Source organism: Hyaena hyaena, unplaced genomic scaffold, assembly GCF_003009895.1.
Source record: "Hyaena hyaena isolate Hyena2069 unplaced genomic scaffold, ASM300989v1 scaffold_960, whole genome shotgun sequence".
NCBI lineage: Eukaryota > Metazoa > Chordata > Mammalia > Carnivora > Hyaenidae > Hyaena > Hyaena hyaena.
In genome coordinates, this window is record NW_024081589.1 from 512494 (window position 1) to 532567 (window position 20074).

At 39.6% G+C, this 20074-nt stretch overlaps 1 protein-coding gene across 1 annotated transcript in view; it reads right to left on the reverse strand.

Annotated features, from left to right (window-relative positions):
- DGKK (diacylglycerol kinase kappa) overlaps positions 1–20074 on the reverse strand; it is a 189571-nt gene that overhangs the window by 17242 nt on the left and 152255 nt on the right. Inside the window, exons 15-18 of the mRNA XM_039221173.1 lie at positions 4386–4605; positions 2742–2846; positions 2225–2321; positions 589–696 (exon numbers count right to left, since the gene is read on the reverse strand). Of these exons, the coding sequence (XP_039077104.1) occupies positions 589–696; positions 2225–2321; positions 2742–2846; positions 4386–4605 (530 nt within the window). The remainder of the gene's footprint in view (positions 1–588; positions 697–2224; positions 2322–2741; positions 2847–4385; positions 4606–20074) is intronic.

Consider the following 20074-nt stretch of genomic DNA (forward strand, 5'->3'; position numbering starts at 1 on the left):
GGCAAGTGGCAGAAATGGTTGAGGGAGGCATGCTTTTGTTACTTGAGGTTTCAATTTACAAGAACTCTGAGGCTGCCTTTAGGTATGTCTGTAGTACAAAAGTACCACAAGGTACCAAGTAAGCTAACACCAGATAAGGTAAAATCAATGGGTCCAGAGGAAACAGATTAAGGACACCAAGAACTAGTAGGACAATCTTTGATAATTTACAGCCTTGCCAAGCAAAAACAGACTTAAGCCAGTCCTAGGACCTGGTCAAGGTCTCACAGACAGAACAAAGTTAGGAAATTTGCCGAATAGTCAATGTAATCTGTTTTCAATAATAGTAACACCATGAGCTATGTTACACAACAATCTATAGGTCTAAACTATGTAGACAGCTCCAAGTTCAGGATGCAAGTGCAAAGTCATCACAACTCAGGTTAATATTTGGGGCAAGCCATCACACTAGACTAATGTTGGGACCAATGTGTTTTACTTCCAAAGAACCTCTTTCTCTTGCTTGTCTGAAAGGTAGGGAATGTAGGAGTATATGTGTATATTATGATTGCATGTTTGGATGTAGGGAGGTGAGTTCCTTTTCCTTACTTGTATTGTCCTGGGTGTTCATCTCTTCTGGTGTTGAATTCCAGAGAAATTTTAGCATCCAGTCCAATTCCAAAATAGTTGTTCATGACACATCTTTCTTTAAAGCGTCTGGAATTCACCAAAGGGGAGAAGAGGATAGACATTGGTGCAGGAAAAAAGTAGCATTATCACTAGGCTGGAGGCTTCATCTGCATAATTGAAAACAACTGAGGGAGGGACTCCCTTATATTGGGCACAAGATTTTATGCTTTTGACAGGCACGTATAAATATACTATTATGTTAACAATTAGCTTGTTAACTTTAAGAGAAGGAACCCAGCCAGTTGGGAGGATTCAGTGGGATTGGAGCTCATAATAAATAAATCATCCTTGAAAGCCCTTAGATATGAGTAGCCAATATTTTCTTCACATATAATAAAGGGAAATAGTCATTGACTTATTCCCATGAAGAATAAGTATCTCAGATAAAAATGTATGATGAAAGTAAAGCCTGCACTACTGTTTTCAGAAATGTCTGAACTCCTTTATATCACTTTCACATCAAACGTCAAAGTGACCACACATTTGAGGGAGAAGACTGATAAAAGAGGATAGATATATACACAACCAAAAAAGCTAAGCAGTTTTTTTTATTCTTCTGCATCCATCTTGGGTGTCAACATCAAAACCAGTAGTGTGTTGAAGCCAGTTAGTACCAGTTCATATCAACTGATTATGCCAATTATGTCCCAACTCTGCATTCAATGGAATTATATCAGTAGCTTGAAATAGGCCATGGTGGGAGGGTTTGCACCCAGAATAAATCACGTTAAACATTTGGCAGCACATTACTGATCAAAGCTCATGAGATAGGTCCATGAGACCTCGGACATGAGTGTAAGCCAATGATGAAATAGAGTGGAGTGGGGGTTGGAGATAGGAATGAATGAAAAGCTGCAGTTATCTTAAATAATTGCCAACTCTGTCCTTTTGAGCAGCTGAAAATGAATACAGTTTAGTTACTCATAGATAATTTTTTATTCATCACTAAACTGACCCCACATCTCTCACATGAGATTTGCCTCCCTCAATCGCAGTCCAGAGATTGGGATTTCTCTAAGTGATGTCCAAACTGTCCTTCTTAATAGAACTGAAAATGAGTGAATGTGGTGGAACTTGGTTCGGCTCTTGGGAATATTTTTAAAGAAATAGGGCTAATGAGATAGATGTTTTTAGATTTCCTAGCTAGTCCCCTAAATGCTCATTTATTTTTTAGCACCTCCAATTCTGTACTGTTAAAGGCAACAGTGGAAAAACAAGTCCTTTGAAATAACAACAGCTAATATTTATCTAGTATTTATAATAAGAATAACAATAATTAGTGTTAACACATATAGCACTTAACTATGGTGTTGAGCACTATTCAGTGCAAGTACTGTGTATATATAAATCGAATAAACACAAGAAACTTATATGGCTAGTTCTACAATTATCTTCATCTTATGCATGAAAAAACTGAGGTTCAGATTAGTTGAATTACTTGTCAAGGTCACACAACTAGTAAGCAGAGTCAGGATTTGACTCTGGATATCCTTAGACTATTCTCTTAGCCAGAGAAAGGAGAAGTCATAATATGGTGGTAGGGCTAAATACTTACATAGTTTCAGGTGTGAAATATAAGTGCTCCAAATTGAGGTTGTCTAGGTCTTCACTTTTGAGAGAAGATATAGAAGACAAAGTACCACGACCAGAACCTAGACACAAAAGGCATCACCTTGGTGTCAGACACAAACAAGAAAGCCCATCTCCTCACTTGCATTTCATCCTATTTTCTCTGTGGAGCCATGGTCAAACTCGATGACCTTCTCTTAGATTATAATCAAGGTTCTCATTTAAAATAAGGATAATCTTAGATGGACAGGGACTTCTGAGAGAATAGTAAGTAAGGATGGGCTGCTTGCTTCAAATCTTGGGTTTCATCAGGCCAGCCTTTTCAAAGTACCTAACAAGGTCATTACTTCTGGACATTGGCATGGGATCTTATACTGTAAAGTTTCTAGGAAAGAGGGAGGGATATCTACTTGCAGCGTAGGATTGTGAAAACATCCTAATTCCCTGGAAACTAGAAAACAGTGATGAAGACTAGAATAAGAGAAGGAGAGAAAGATCCTTACGGTGTCTTGGGCTCATCTGGCTAATGTCTTCTGAGTCATCTTCCAGGAAGAAAGCTGAAGTAAAGTTCTTAACTGATATTGTCTGACGGCTTTGCTCATCCAGAACTATAGAGAAAAAGTAGAAGGAAAAAAGGAAGAAGCAAGGTAGGAAAGAAAGAAGGAGGGAGGGAGAGAGCAAGGTACAAAAGGAGGGAGGGAGAAATAAAGGAAGGAGGATTGGCCACATTTGTTTAGCATTTCTTAAGCATCTCTTTTGTTTAGTTAATGCCAGTAGAGACCCCCATCTGACCATCTCCTCTCCTCCATAATGTTGTTTGTAGTCAGCTTTCTTACAGCATTGCCCCCATGTCTCCTCATATCCATACCTGAGCTTTCTCTATTTTACTGGTTAGGCTTTTTCTGTCACTCAGTAAATGTGGTGTGAGTAGAAGCTCAGGGCCAGGGGCACAGTGGGAAACCCTCTGTTCTTCTACCTCCATTATCACCTCTTTGTTATTTCATTTATTCACATTGACTGTATTCCAGACTTGAGCCTCTAGGACCCCATGCCATTCTTTTATTCAAATGTTTCACCCATTCCAAGAATATTTGAGAAGTCTTCTTCCTTTCACCAGCCTATATGTTGGATGGCTCAGGTGCTCAGCCTGTGCCAAAGCTCATAGATAGGTTCAATCCCTATCCTCCTAGAGGTGCTTTTCTCTGTCCCATGGCCACAAGTTGCACCTCTAAATCTGACTTACATGCTCATGGAGCAGGCTAAGGGTTAGTTGTGATAAGATTATGGCTACATCCCCACTTGGAAACTTAACTACAGAAATAGAGGCAAACTGGCTGTTTACTTCATTCCCAGTGCAGAATGGAGACTTCCCTTTTTTCTTGGAAACTTGGCTGAGGCTGTACATAAAGGTACCAAGGCAGGAGAAGGTGCCATGGCTAAAAGTCAGAGGCTAGCCAATGGACTTCCTTGCTCCATGGACTTCTCAATTCCACCAGTTGAAAAACACACGGTCTTACACCATTTTCTGATATGTTTTTCAAGGAAGCATTGTGGGGAAGAAGTGGGAGCCAAAATGTTAAATTAAGAAGTTGGAGGAGTTGAAAGAGGTTTCATACTGAGTTGGAAGCCTACAGAAGTCATGAGTTGTGGGAAATGGCAGTCAATGCCAGAGATCCCAGGACCACTCTCAGGGCTCTTGTGCCTGATTAACACTATATAAGACATGCAGAGATGAACATTGTTTTCTTTTTAAAATTGTGAGTCACAGGCTTAGAGGTTGGAAGGAAACAGGAATAGGTGGAAAAAAATTTCATGGCTGGTGGTGGAATCTGACAGAGCTTTGAGCCAGACCTCTTGGGAGCTGTAATTGTTTAGGATGAGTGTTAGTTCAAAAAATAAATGAGTTGCAAGGATTGACTGCCTGGGAGGTAAGAGGAACCAAAGAGACACGTTATTAGGACTGAGGCTTTTCAAATTAGCAGTCTGAGGACTGACTTTGGATGCTATATAAATACAGAATCTAGTCAAGTTTTGGCAGTGGAGTCAAATAGCAGACCCAGAGTGCCCAGAGTGAGGGAGACCAGCAAACCTTCCACTGGAACCTTCTCTTTCCCTTACCTCAAATGCCACAACTCTGGGACCCTTACCTTGTTCAACTTGGAATATGATGAGCTTCAAGGATTTCTGGAGATTCTGGGCCTTTGTGGCCAGCTCCAACTTGCACTTGGTTATGTGGTCTATTTGAGGGACGAAGGGCTTTCCATTTGCCTTGCCACTGTCTGCACATACTGTAGCACTTTTCTCAACTGCTACCTCCTCAGCCAGGACATCAATCAAGACACTGAGCTTGTCATACATTATGTCGCTCTGTGTAAGGATCAAGGGGACAGGACATTGTTAGGAAGGATTAGTGCTTGAAAGGACAGAATGAGAAACTGGTTGGTATGGGAGAGGTGGTAGATGACCAGGAACCCTGAACATAGAAAGCTGAATGTGAGGAGATAAAAGTTTGGGGAAAGATGTAATTGGTAGATGTGATGAGATAACCAAAGTGTGTTAGGGTATCAAACAGATATTGTTCGCTTCTGAGCAGCTTCAGGCATCAATGCATGTTACCAAGTTTTTCTCATGTCAGACTGCCCTGTAAAATATGTAACATGGCAAACTTGAGGAAAGAGAAACATTACTGGATTTGTGTTTTCATGGGCATGCTCCTATGGATATGGGTGTGCCTCTGCATGGGTGCCTAGTGTCTGCCTTTGTATATGCATATGCTTGGGGACTGCAAGTGATTATGGCTTGATTTCCAGCTCCATGACTTAATAGTTTGTGACCTGAGGCAAGTTACTTAACCTCTAAGTGCTTTTATATTCTAGGGCAGTTGTGAAGATTAAGTAATGCATTAAAACTTCTTACACATTTCCTGGCATAGGGTAAGTGTTATATAAATGTTAGCTGTTGGTGCTGTTGTTATTATAGAGGTTAATGTGGGTGTATTTCTAACATGTATTTGTACATGTTTTCATGTATGTTCTGGTATACAACAATGTGCATATATGTTTGTACACTTGTGTCTATGTGTGGGCAAATGCTTGGCATATGCCTAGGTACATGGTACATGTATTAGCATGCATAATGCCACTCTTCATTTGGTGAAAGATGGAAGTTTGATGAGGTCAGACTTTTCCCATAATGTAGGCTTATCAGCCTATTTTCGTTCCCTTTCTTTTACAATACCCAGTGAAAGGCACATATCCTTTTTTTAAGCTTATTTATTTATTTTGAGAGAGAGACAGAATGGGAGAGGGGAGAGAGAGAGGGAGAGAGTCCCAAGCAGTCTATGCACTGTCAGCACAGAGATCCAGACAGGGCTTGAACTCACAAACTTGTGAGATCATGACCTGAGCCATAATCTAGAGTTGGATGCTTAACTGACAGAGCCACTCAGGTGCCCCACATTTGAATTTAATTAAAAAGGAGTCCCTGGGTCTTCCAGGAAGATGGCAGACAATCCTAAGATCACCTCATACCATGGATATACCTACATAATAGCCACATCAGTGTAAATAATGCAGAAGATGCCCCAAAGACTGGCAGAACAGATTATCCACAGCTAATCACAGAGAAGAGGCCACACTGATAGTTGGAGGAAGAGTGGAGACATGGTTGGGAACCAAATTGACCTGTGAGACTGTACACAGGATGGAAGGACACCAAAGGTATAGAAAAGGGAGAGGAGAAGACACCACACAAGGCACCCCAGGCACAGGGTACCCACACTGGGAAAACAAATCCCCATAACATTTGTTTTTTAAAACCAGAGGGGTTTTGTGAGTTCCAATAATCAGTGGGGCTTAACACCAGGAATGTTAAAAATCAGTGGGCTTCTCCTCTCCCTTTTCTATACCTTTGGTGTCCTTCCATCCTGTGTACAGTCTCACACATGGATGGACCTTGAGGGTGTTATGCTGAGCGAAATAAGTCAGGCAGAGAAGGACAAATATCATATGTTTGCACGTATAGGAGGATTAGGAGGAACTTGACGGAGGAACAAGGGGGAGAAGAAGGGCGGAAATGGTGGGGGAAAGGGAGAGAGGCAAACCATGAGAGACTCTTGAATGCTGACAAAAACTGAGGACTGATGGATGTGGGGGGGAGGGGGGGAGGGGCATGGAGGAGGGCACTTTGGGGATGAGCCCTGAGTGTTATGCGGAAACTAATTTGACAATAAACTATTTGTAAAAAAAAAAAATCAGTGGGCTTAGCTCTGGGACATCTGGAACGTGAGAGGAAACTGAGTTTTGTAGCTTAAAAACAAAACAAAACAAACAACCCCACTGAGATACAGCGTAGAAGCAGCAGTTTGACAAACACTTCAGGAATATGGGAAGGAGATTTATTTACTAATATCAGAACATGTGCTGGAAAGGCAGGGAACTTTAGGAGACTTCTCCGATAACAAAAGAGATGGCAGGTGCCATTTCCCTCCCCCACTCCCAGCCTAGATACATAGACACCTGTGGGAACCAAGAGGAACCCTTCCACCTAGCTTGCTAACAGCACACTCCACCCCTGTGAGCTTCTGTGGACCCTTCCCCTTCAACCCATCCTCAGCAGTTCTCCAAAGGAGCTACACCTAACCTCCCACAGGGACTGGCACACACCTTGCTAATACTGGGCACCCTGCCTCTTGGATTCTCCTGTGGACCCAAACATGCCCTTGGCAGGAGTCCATCCAAAGTGAGGACGCAAGCATGGTATTGTGCAAGCAACCAGGACAGGGGCCAGCACCACTCCAAAGTGACTCTTGCTTTGGGGAGAGGGGAAGATAACCACACATATCAGTTCAACTGCAGCTCAAGCAGTGGGCTGGGGGCAGATATATGGTCTGACTGCAGGCCTCAACCGCCAATGAAAGCTTCTCAGGGTACAACACAGGGATAGTGCCATGCCTACCAACAAAAGTGTCTTGGGGCAACACAGGGAGAGTGTCCTTCAGTTTGGTGTCTGCAGATCTGTCAAATGCTTGGTCTGACCCACCTCAAGCCTAATGTGGCTCCAAAATGGCCCTAACCACTGTCCACAAAGACAAAGAGAGCCATTGCAGATGACTCGACTAAGGAAAAACAGCTCTGTCACAATACCAGGACACATGCAACACACAATAGACACTCCTGAAGTGCCAGGTTCTGGAGAACAAAAGACACTGCACTGCAGGGCACTATAGGACCTCTTTTTTATAAAGCTAATACTTTCAAGAGCCAGAGGCATAGCTGACTTTTCTATCACATAGAAACAGGTGTAAAGAGTTATATATATATATATATATATATATATATAGAGAGAGAGAGAGAGAGAGAAAGAGAGACAGAGAGAGACAGAGAGAGAGAGAGAGACAGAGACAGAGGAGTGTGTCCCAAATGAAAGAACAGGACAAAATCACAGCAAGAGAGCTAACAAAATAGAGGTAAGTAAAATGCTTGATAGAGAATTTAAAGTAATGGTCATAAATATACTCACTGAACTTGAGAAAAGAGTGGAGGACCTTAGTGAGACCTTCAACAAAGAGCCAGAAAACATTAAAAAGAACAAATCAGAGATGAAAAACTCAAAAATTAAATTAAAATACAGAAGCAGAAGAACAGATGAGTGACTTGGGGGACAGAGTGATGAAAATTAATCAGAGTGAACAAGAGAAAGAAAACAGAATAATAAAAAATGAGAATAGATTAAGGGAGCTCAGTGACACCATCAAGCATAACACCATCCACATTATGGGGATCCCAGAGGGAGAAGAGAGAAAAAAGATTGCAAAATATTTATTTGAAGAAATAATAGCTGAAAATATTTCCTAATCTGAGGAAGGAAATAGAAATCCAGATCCAGGAGGCACAGAGATTCCCTGACAAAATCAACCCAAAGAGGTCCATACCAAGACACATGGTTATTAAAATGGCAAAAAGTAGTGGTAAAGAGAGAATTTTAAAAGCAGCAGGAGAAAAGAAGATAGCTACATACAAGAAAAATCCCAAAAGGCTATCAGCTGATTTTTCAGCAGAAACTTTGCAGGCCAGAATGGGTGGTATAATATATTCAAAGAGCTGAAAGAAAAAACTGCAGCCAAGAATACTCTATCCAGCAATGCTATAGTTCAGAATAGAAGGAAAGATCGTTTCCCAGGCTAACAAAAGTTAAAGGAATTCATCACAACTTCACCAATCTTACAATAAATATTTAAGGAGAGTCTTTGAGTGGAAAGAAAAACCATAAGCAGAAGTAAGAAAAGTAGGAAGCACAAAAGCAGTAAAATTAAGTATATCTATAAAATCAGTTAAGGGAATCATAAAATAAAATGATGACACCATATACCTAAAACGTGGAGTTGGAGAGACGTAAAACTTTAGTGCTTTTAGAACGGGTTCAAACTTAAATAGCCATCAACTTAATATAGACTGCTATATGCAGAAGATGTTATATCCAAATCTCATGGTAACCACAAATAAAACCAGTAGTGGATATGAAAAAAAAAATAAAGAAAAGGGAATCCAAGTATGTCACTAAAGAAATCCAGCAAGCCCAAGAGAAGAGAGCAAGAGAAGAAAGGATAGAGAAGAACTATAAAAACAATCATAAAACAAGTAACAAAATGGTAATATGTAAATACTTTTCTTTTTTTTAATATTTTTATTTATTTCTAGGAGAGAGAGAGAGAGAGAGAGAGTGAAGAGGGGAGGGTCAGAGAGAGAGGGAGACACAGACTCCAAAATAGGCTCCAGGCTCTGAGCTGGCAGTCAGCACAGAGCCCGACGCGGGGCTCGAACCCACTACCGCGAGATCATGACCTAAGCGAAAGTCGGACGCTCAACCGACTAAGCCACCCAGGCGCCCCTGTAAATACTTTTCAATAATTACTTTGAATGTAAATGAACTCAAAGGACATAGAGTGACGTAATGGCTAAAAAAGTAAGTCCCATTTATATACTGGGGTGCCTGGGTGGCTCAATGGTTAAGCATCCAGCTATTGGTTTCAGTTCAGGTCAAGATGTCATGGTCCATGAGTTTGAAGTGAGGAGCCTGGTTGAGATTCTCTCTCTCCCCTCTCTCTCTGCCCCTATCCCATTCATTCTCTCTCTCTAATAAACTTTAAAAAATTTATACAGAAAAAAAACCCATATACGCTACATACAAGAGTAATTTCAGACCTATAGACACATAGATTGAAAGTTAAGGGATGGAAAAGCACCTATTATGCCAATAGAAGTGAAAAGAAAGCCAGGGTAGCAATTCTTATGTTAGAAAAAAATAGACTTTAAAACAAAGACTCTAATAAGTTCCAAAGAAAGACACTATATAATCATAAAGGGAACAATCCAACACGAAGATATAACAGTTGTAAATATTTATGCACCCAACATCCAAGCATCCAAATACATAAAGCAACTATTAAAAAACATACAAGGAAGTAATTGATAGTAATACAATAATATCAGGGGATTTTAACACCTCAATGGACAAATCATCCAACAGAAAATCAAAAAGGATATTGTGGCTTTAAATGACATTGTTGACCAACTGGATCTAGTAGATGTTTTGAAATATCCTATCCTAAAACGTGGGATACACATTCTTTTCAAGTGCACATGGAATATTCTCCAGTTATATCACATGTTAGGCTGTAAAAAAGTCTCAACAAATTCAAAAAGATTGAAGTCATATCATGCATATTTTCTGACATGATGAAACTAGAAGTCAACCACCAGACAAAATCGGGAAAGAAAACAAATACATGGAGGATAAATTCTATGCTACTAAACAATGAATAGGTCAACCAAAAATAAGGGGAAATCAAAAAATATATGCAGACAAATGAAAATGAACACACAAAAGTCCAAAATCATTCGAATGCAGCAAAGTTGTTTTAAGAGGGAAATGAATAGCAATACAAGTCTACCTCAAGAAGCAAGAAAATTTTCAAATAAACAACCTAACCTTACACCTAAAAAAGATAGAAAAAGAAAAGAACAAAACATCAAAGTTAATAGAAGGATGAAAATAATAAATATTAGAGCAGAATAAATGAAATAATAAATATTAGAGCAGAATAAATGAAATAGAAACTAAACAACCAATAGAACAGACCAATGAAACTAGGAGTTGATTCTTTGAAAAGATCAGCAAAATTGATAAGCCTTTAGCTAGACTCATCAAAAAAAGAGGACTCAAGGAAACAAAATCAGAAATGAAAGAGGAGAAATCAAAACTGATAACACAGAAATGCAAAGAATTATGAGAGAATATTATGAAAAGTTTTATGCCAGCAAATTAGTCAACCTAGAAGAAATGGATAAATTCCTAGAAACAAATCATCTTCTGTAACTGAATTAGGAACAAATAGAATATTTGAACATATCTATTACCAGCAATGAAATTGAATCAGTAATCAAAAAACTCTGAATAAACAAAAGTCCAGAACCAGCTGGCTTCACAGGTGGATTCTACCAAATATTTACAGAAGAGTTAAAACCCATTCTTTTCAAACTATTCCAAAAAACCCCAGAAGAGCAAGAAAAGCTTCCAAATTCATTCTATGAGGCCAGCATTTCCCTGATAACAAAACCAGATAAAAACAATACAAAAAAGAAAACTATAGGCCAATATCTCTGATGAACAAAGATGCAAAAATTCTCAAGAAAACATTAGCAAACAGAATCCAACAATGCATTAAAAAATAATTAACCATGATCAAATGGGATTAATTCCTGGGATGCAAGGTGTTCAGTATTTGCAAATTAATCAGTGTGATACATCACATCAACAAGAGAAAGAATAAAGACCTTGTGATCATTTCTACATATGTAGAAAAATCATCTAACAAAGTACAACACCCACTTATGATGAAAGTCCCCAATAACGTATGTTTAGAGGGAACATATCTCAATATAATAAAGGTCATATATGAAAGCCCACAGTGAACATCGTAGTAAATGGTGAAAATCAGAGTTTTTCCCCTAAGATCAGGAACAAGACAAGGATGCCCATTGTTATCACTTTTATTCAACATAGTACTGGAAATCCTACCAACAGCAATCAGACAGCAAAAAGAAAGAGCATCCAAATTGGTAAGGAAGAAGTAAGTTTTCACTATTTGCAGATGATATGATACTCTATATAGAAAACGCCAAAGACTCCGCCAGAAAACTATTGGAGCTGATAAATGAATTCAGTAAAGTAACAGGATACAAAATTTATATACAGAAATCTATACACTAATAATTAAGAAGCATAAAGAGAAATTAAGAAAATAATCCCATTTATAATTGTACCAAGAAATAATAAAATAAGAATAAACTTAACCAAAGTGGTGAAAGAACTGTACCCTGAATACCATAAAACACTGATGAAAGAAATTAAATAAAGATGACACAAACAAATGGAATGATATTCCATGTTCATGGACTGGGAAAACAAATATTGTTAAAATGTCCATACTACCCAAAGCAATACACATTTAATGCAATACCTATTATATTATCAACAATTGCAACCAAAATATTAAGATACCTAAGAATAAACCTAGCCAAGGAGGTAAAACACCTGTACTCTGAAAACTGTAAGATGCTGTGAAAGAAATTGAAGATGAGACAAAGAAAAAGAAAGATGAGATTCAATGCTCATGGTATGGAAAAACAAATACTGTTAAAATGTCTATACTACCCAAAGCAATCTACACATTTAATACAATACCTATCAAATTCCCAATAGTATTTTTCATGGAACTAGAACAAACAATCCTAGAATATATACAGAACCACAAAAGACCCTGAATAGGAAAGCAATCTTGAAAAAGAAAAGTGAAGCTGGAGGCATCAAAATTCCAGACTTAAGTTATATTACAAAGCTGTAGTGATCAAAACACTATGGTACTGTCACCAAAAAATAAGCACATAGATTAATAGAAACAGAATAGAAAAATCCAGAAATACATTCATAATTATATGGTCAATTAATCTTCAACAAAGCAGGAAACAATATCCAATGGAAAAAAGACATCCTTCAACAAATAGTGTTGGGAAAACTGGACAGAAACATGCAAAAGAGAGAAACTGGACCACTTTCTTACACCATACATAAAAATGCATTCAAAATGGATTAAAGACCTAAATGTGAGACATGAAACCATAATAATCTTAGAAGAGAGCACAGGCAGTAACTTCTCTGACATCAGGTGTAGCAACTTTTTCTACATAGGTTCCCTTAGGCAAGGGAAATAAAAACAAAAATAAAATATTGGGACTACATCAAAATAAAAAGCTTCTGCACAGAGAAGGAAATAATCAACAAAACTAAAAAGCAACCTATGTAATGGGAAAATATATTTGCAAATGACATATATAATAAAAGGTTAGTATCCAAAATATATAAAGAACAACGGACGAATGGATCAAGAAGATGTGGCTTATCTATACCATGGAATACTACATGGCAATGAGAAAGAATGAAATCTGGCCATGTGTAGCAACATGGATGGACCTTGAGGGTGTTATGCTGAGTGAAAGAAGTCAGGCAGAGAAAGACAAATACCATATGTTTGCACGTATAGGAGGATTAGGAGGAACTTAACGGAGGAACAAGGGGGAGAAGAAGGGGGGAAATGGTGGGGGAAAGGGAGAGAGGCAAACCATGAGAGACTCTTGAATGCTGACAAAAACTGAGGACTGATAGATGTGGGGGGAGGGGGGATGGGCATGGAGGAGGGCACTTGTGGGGATGAGCACTGGGTGTTATGTGGAAACTAATTTGACAATAAACTATTTGTAAAAAAAATAAAAAAATAAAAAAATCCATATAGTTTAAAAAAAATAAAGAACATAGAAAACTCAACACCCAAAAAACAAATAACCCAGTTAAAAGATGGACAGAAGACATGAATAGACATTTCTTCAAAGAAGACATCCAGATGGACAATAGATACATGAAAAGATGCTTAACATCACTAAGCATCAGGGAAATACAAATCAAAAGATCCATGAGATATCATCTCACACCTGTCAGAATGGCAAACATCAGAAACACTAGAAACAAGTGTTGGCTAGAGGACAAGATGGCGGAGAATTAGGGCGCTCCATACATTTTACTCGCCCCCATATCTCACACGGAGAAGACCTGAAGCATTAGGAACCCTTACAGAATCCAGGAGTTTGGGAGAAAAAGAGGAGTCTACTGAGAAAACCTTATAGTGTGAGTGCAAACTGGGGAAGATAAAATCGGGCCGGGACCACAGACACAGAGGGAGTGGGGATCCCCCTCTGCGGGGAGCCGCAGTGAGTCTAGGGGAAAAAAGAGTGGCTGAAACTGCTCAAGACACTGTCCCTGTCGCTGGAGAAAAGGAAAACCTCTGCTCTGGACACAGAGGGATCCTGTTTCCTTCTCTTTAGCTGACCCTAGGCGGGACGCATTCATCCCAGGCAACCCCCAGGGAAACTGCTCCCCGTTCACCAGCTTGACCTGGAGGGGACACAGCGGCCGCACCTTTGTGCTTCTGGCTCGGCTGGATCCCTAGTGGGGAGGCAAAAGGCTTGAAACTTCTCATAGATTTGCCTGCGAGTTTATATTTCCAGCGACGGGACACAGAGGGACCCGGTTTCCTGCTGTCCAGCTGACCCTAGGCGGGACGCACTCCTCCCTGGTGATGCTGGGTGAAACTGCTTCTCGTTTGCCAGCCTGACCTGGAGGAGACGGGAGCAGCGGCTTCTGGCTCAATCCCCAGGGGGAAGGAAAGAGGCTTGAAATGGCTCTGAGGGGCTCGCCTACGAGTTTATATTTCGGGCAATTTCAATGAGGCGCGCAGACTGAGATCTGGAAACAAGGCCTGGCCTGGGATATAGAGCATGGCCCACCTTGGCTACACCCCCGGCACAGGGAGTTTACACACCCAAAAAAGTGAGTTGCAGTGCTCGGCTCAAGAAAGGACTGCAGCGCCCCCATTCTTCTCCCCACAACCGCCAAGGCAGGCAGGATTCCGCGGGACACACTGGACCAAACCTGGCCCATCCCTGCTAGAGAGCTGCCGCCTTCTTCTTCTTCTTCTTCTTCTTCTTCTTCTTCTTCTTCTTCTTCTTCTTCTTCTTCTTCTTCTCCTCCTCCTCCTCCTCCTCCTCCTCCTTCTTCACGGAGCTGGGGCAAGACCAACGTGGATGCACTGCCCTGATTAATTCTGGTCAATGGCTTGCTTAAACAGTCACATTTAATCCATTCTCTAGATGTAAATTCTACACCTCCCTACATTTTCATCTCTTTCTCTCTGGAGTAATCAGACTATATAGTTTCTCTGGATAACACCATCATCATTTCTTTCGCCTCTTCTCCAACCATATTCCACTGTATCGCTCTTTGAAAAAAGCCTCTTATTCCTTCTGCCTGCTCATTTCATTCCCAATTTCCCTTCATCCCTGCCCTGTCATTTCTCTCTTTCTCCATGTTTTTCCACCAGCACTGCATACACCCGGCTATTTACTTGTAGCTGGGAAATCCGGTTACATGCTTTAAACTGTTCTTTGTCTATTGGGATTCTTCTTTTTTCCTTTTCTTTTCTTCTTTTTTTCGTTTTTATGTATTTTTATTTCTATTGTTTGCCTTCCCTCCTTCCTCTTTTCTCTTTTCTTTTTCCTTTTTCCCTTTCGGTTAACTTGTTTGTTGGATTTGTCTGTGCATTTGTGTGCCTTTGTTCCCTGTGTGTTTGTCTCTCTGTTTTCTTGAGGGCTACCTCAAGAAACAAGCCAAGGTACACATGGTGGAGAATCCCAAGTACCACTACGAGTAGGAAAATAAAATAACCAAGGTCTCAACAAGAGAGACCAAGAAACACCATTCAAAGAACACTTTCTGAATGGACAGGCCCTGGACAGTCAAAGAGCCTTCTTTGGTACAGCAACGCTCACAGGTGCAGAGGGCATAATAAGCTTTTAAAACTACCAAGGGATAGAGAGCTAACCAAAATAACGAAACGAAAGACCTCTCCTCCAAAGAAATTCCAGGAAGAATTGAAAGCTAAAGAACTGCTCAAAACAGATATAAGCAAAACAACTGAACAAGAACTTAGAAAAATAATCATAAAACTAATCGCTCGGCTTGAAAAAACCATGGAGGACATCAGAGAAACTATGGCTACAAACACTATGGAGCTTAAAAATAGCTATGATGAATTTAAAAATGCGATGAATGAGGTACATAATAAACTGGACGCGTCCAATGCACGGATTGAAGAGCAGAAAGGAGAATAAGTGATTTAGAAGACACCATTATAGAAAAAGAAGAAACTGAAAAAACAAAAGATAAACTGATCCAGGAACATGAAAGAATAGTTCGAGAGCTCAGCGATACAATCAAATGGAACAATATCCGTATCATAGGAATCCCAGAAGAGGAAGAAAGAGGGAAAGGTGCTGAAGGAGTCGTGGAACAGATTTAACAGATAAATTCCCCAAGCTGGGGAGGGAAGTAGATGTTGAAATTCAAGAGGCACAGAGAACTCCCCTCAGATGTAACTTAAATCGATCTTCTGCCCGACATATCCATAGTGAAACTGGGAAAATAGAAGGACAAAGAGAGAATTTTGAAAGCACCTAGGGAGAAAAGGGCCCTAATATACAAAGGGAAACCTATCAAAGTGGTGACAGACCTATCTACTGAAACTTGGCAGGCCAGAAAGGAGTGGCAGGAGATCTTCAATGTAATTAACAGAAAAAATATGCAGCCAAGAATCCTCTATCCAGCAAGCCTGTCACTAAAATAGAAGGAGAGATAAAATTCTTTCCAAATTAACAAAAATTGAAAGAATTTGTTACCACTAAACCAGCCCTAAAAGAAATCCTGAGTAGGACTCTCTGAGGGAAATGTTGTAAGGAACGCAAGATGCTAGAGACACCACCACAAGCATGAATCCCACAGATGACACAATGACTCTAAACCCATATATTTCAATAATAACACGGACTGTAAATGGACTAAATGCACCAATCAAAAGACATAGGGTAGCAGAATGTATAAAAAAAACAAAATCCATGTATTCACTGTCTACAAGAAACACATTTTAGACTGGAGGACACCTTCAGATTGAAAGTAAGGGGATGGAGAAATATCTATCATGCTACTGGGAGTCAAAAAGAAAAAGCTGGAGTAGCTATACTTAGACAAACTGGACTTTAAAGTAAAGACAGTAACAAGGGATGAAGAAGGCTATTATGTAATAATTAAAGGGTCTATCAATCAGGAAGAGCTAACAATTATAAATGTCTACACACCAAATATGGAAGCACCGAAATACATAAAACAATCACAAACAGAAACACTCTTATCAATAAGAACGTGCTAATATCAGGGGACTTTAATACTCCACTTACAGCAATGGAAAGATCAACAAGACAGAAAATCACTCAAGACACAATGGACTTAAATGACACATTGGACCAGATGGATTTGACAGATATATTTAGAACTCTACTTCCTGAAGCTATGGAATTAACATTCTTCACAAGTGCATATGGCGCATTCTCCAAGATCGATCACTTACTGGGACATAAAGCAGCCCTCCATAAATATAAAAGAATTGAGAACATACCATGCACACTTTCAGATCACAATGCTATGCAACTCAAAATCAATCACAGGAAGAAGTGTGGAAAACACCCCAAATCATGGAGGTTAAAGAACACCCTACTAAAGAATGAATGGGCCAATCAGGCAATTAGAGATTGGAAACAAATGAATATGAGAATACAATAACCCAAACTCCATGGGATGTGGCAAAAGCAGTCCTAAGAGGAAAGTACATTGTACTCCAGGCCTATTTCAAGAAATTAGAAAAAGCGCAAGTGCAAAATCTAACAACGCACCTAAAACAACTAGAGGGAGAGCAACAAGAGCACCCCAAGCCCAGTAGAAGAAGAGAAATAATAAAAATCTGGGCAGAAATAAAGAATATAGAAACCAAAGAAACATATGAACATCTATGAAACCAAGAGTTGGTTTTTTGAACAAATATACAAAATGGACAAACCTCTAGCCAGGCTTCTCAAAAAGAAAAGAGAGGGCACTCAACTAGACAAAATCATGAATGAAAATGGACTGATTACAACCAACCTCTCAGAAATATGAACAATTATCAGGGAATACTATGAAAACCTATATGTCAACAAACTGGACAACTTAGAAGAAATGGACAAATTCCTAAACAGACACTCACTACCAAATTCACACAGGAAGAGATAGAAAACCTGAACAGACTCATAACAAGTGAGGAAATAGAATCAGTTATCAAAATCTCCCAACAAATAAGAGCCCTGGGCCAGATGGCTTCCATGGAGAATTCTACCAGACATTTAAAACAGAATTAATACTCATTCTTCTCAAACTATTCCAAAAAATAGAAATCGAAGGAAATCTTCCAAACTCATTTTATGAAGCCAGTATCACTCTGATTCCCAAGCCAGACAGAGACCCAACAATAAAGGAGAACTAGAGGCCAATATCCTTGATGAATACAGATGTAAAAATCCTAAACAAGATACTTGCAAATCGAATCCAACAGCACATCAAAAAGAATTATGCACCAAGATCAACTGGGATTCATTCCTGGGTTCCAGGGCTGGTTCAATATTCTCAAATCAATCTGTATGATACATCACATCAACAAAAGAAAAAAAAATCATATGATTCTGAAATAGATGCAGAAAAGCATTTGGTAAAATACAGCTTCCCTTCTTAAAAAAGACCCTCGAGAACGTCGAGATAGAAGGAACTTAACTAAACATCATAAAAACCATCTATGAGAAGTCCTCAGCTAACATCATCCTCAACGGGGAAAAAACTGAGAGCTTTATCCCTGAGATCAGGAACACGGCAGAGATGTCCACTCTCACCACTGCTGTATAACCTAGATCTGGAAGTCCTAGCATCAGCCATCAGACAACAAAAGGAAATCAAAGGCATCACAATTGGCAAAGAAGAATTCAATCTTTCACTTTTCGCAGACGACCTGATATTCTGCATAGAAAACCCGACAGACTCCACCAGAAGCCTACTAGAACTGATCCATGAATTCAGCAATGTTGCAGGATACAAAATCAATGTACAGAAATCGGTTGCATTTTTATACACCAACAATGAAGCAAGAGAAAGAGAAATCAAGAATCTGATCCCATTCACAATTGCGCGCGCACGCGCGGGCGCACACACACACACACACAAAACATAAAATACCTAGCAATAAACCTAACCAAGAATATAAGAGATCTGTACAATGAGAACTATAGAAAACTTATGAAGGAAATTGAAGACACTAAAATGGAAAAACATTCCTTGCTCATGGATTGGAATAATAATTATAGTTAATATGTTATTACTACCCAAAGCATTCTACACATTCAATGCAATCCCAATCAAAATTGCACCAGCATACTTCTCAAAACTAGAACAAACTGTCCTAAAATTTGTATGCAAACACAAAAGACCCTGAATAGCCAAAGTAATATTGAAGAAGAAAACCAAAACGGGAGGCATCACCATCCCAGACTTTAGCCTCTACTACAAAGCTGTCATCAAGACAGTATGGTTTTGGCACAAGAACAGACACATAAACAAATGCAATAGAATTGAGAACTCAGAATTGGACCCAAAAGTATATAGTCAACTAATCTTTGACAAAGCAGGAAAGAATATCCAATGGAAAAAAGATGCCTCTTTAACAGATGGTGCTGGGAGAACTGGACAGCAACATGCAGAAGAATGAGACTAGATCATTTTCTCACACCATACACAAAAATAAACTAAAAAATGATAAAGGACCTGAACGTGAGACAGGAAACCATCAAAACCCTAGAAGAGAAAGCAGGAAACAACCTCCTTGACCTCCACTGCAGCAATTTCTTACTTGACACATCCCCAAAAGCAAGGGAATCAAGAGCAAAAATGAACTATTGGAACCTCATCAAGATTAAAATCTTCTGCAATGCAAAGGAAACAATCCAAAAAACTAATAGGCAAGTGATGGAATGGGAAAAGATAGTTGCAAATGACATATCAGATGAAGGGTTAATTCCAAAATCTATAAGAACCTCACCAAACTTCACACCCAAAAAGCAAACAATCCAGTGAAGAAATGGGAAGAAGACATGAACAGACACTTCTCCAAAGAGGACATCCAGATGGCCAACAGACACATGAAATGATGCTCAGCATCCCTCCTCATCAGGGAAATACAAATCAAAACCACACTGAGATACCACCTCACTCCAGTCAGACTGGCTAAAATGAGCAAATCAAAGGACTCTAGATGCTGGCGAGGATGTGGAGAAACGGGCCTCCTCCTAATCTGTTGGTAGGAATGTAAACTGGTGAAGCTCCTCTGGAAAATAGTGTGGAGGTTCCTCAAAAAATTAACAATAGAACTCCCCTATGACCCAGTAATAGCACTGCTAGGAATTTATCCAAGGGATATAGGAGTTCTGGTGCACAGGGGCACATGGACCCCAATGTTCATAGCAGCACTCTCAACAATAGCCAAAACATGGAAAAAGCCTAAGTGTTCATCAACTGATGAATGGATCAAGAAGATGTGGTTTATGTATACAATGGAATCCTACATGACAATGAGAAAGAATGAAATCTGGCCATGTGTAGCAACATGGATGGAACTTGAGGGTGTTATGCTGAGCGAAATAACTCACGCAGAGGACACCTACCATATGTTTGCACGTATAGGAGGAACTTAACGGAGGACCGTGGGGTAGAAGAAGGGTGAAAATAGTGGGGGAAGGGGAGAAAGGCAAACCATGAGACA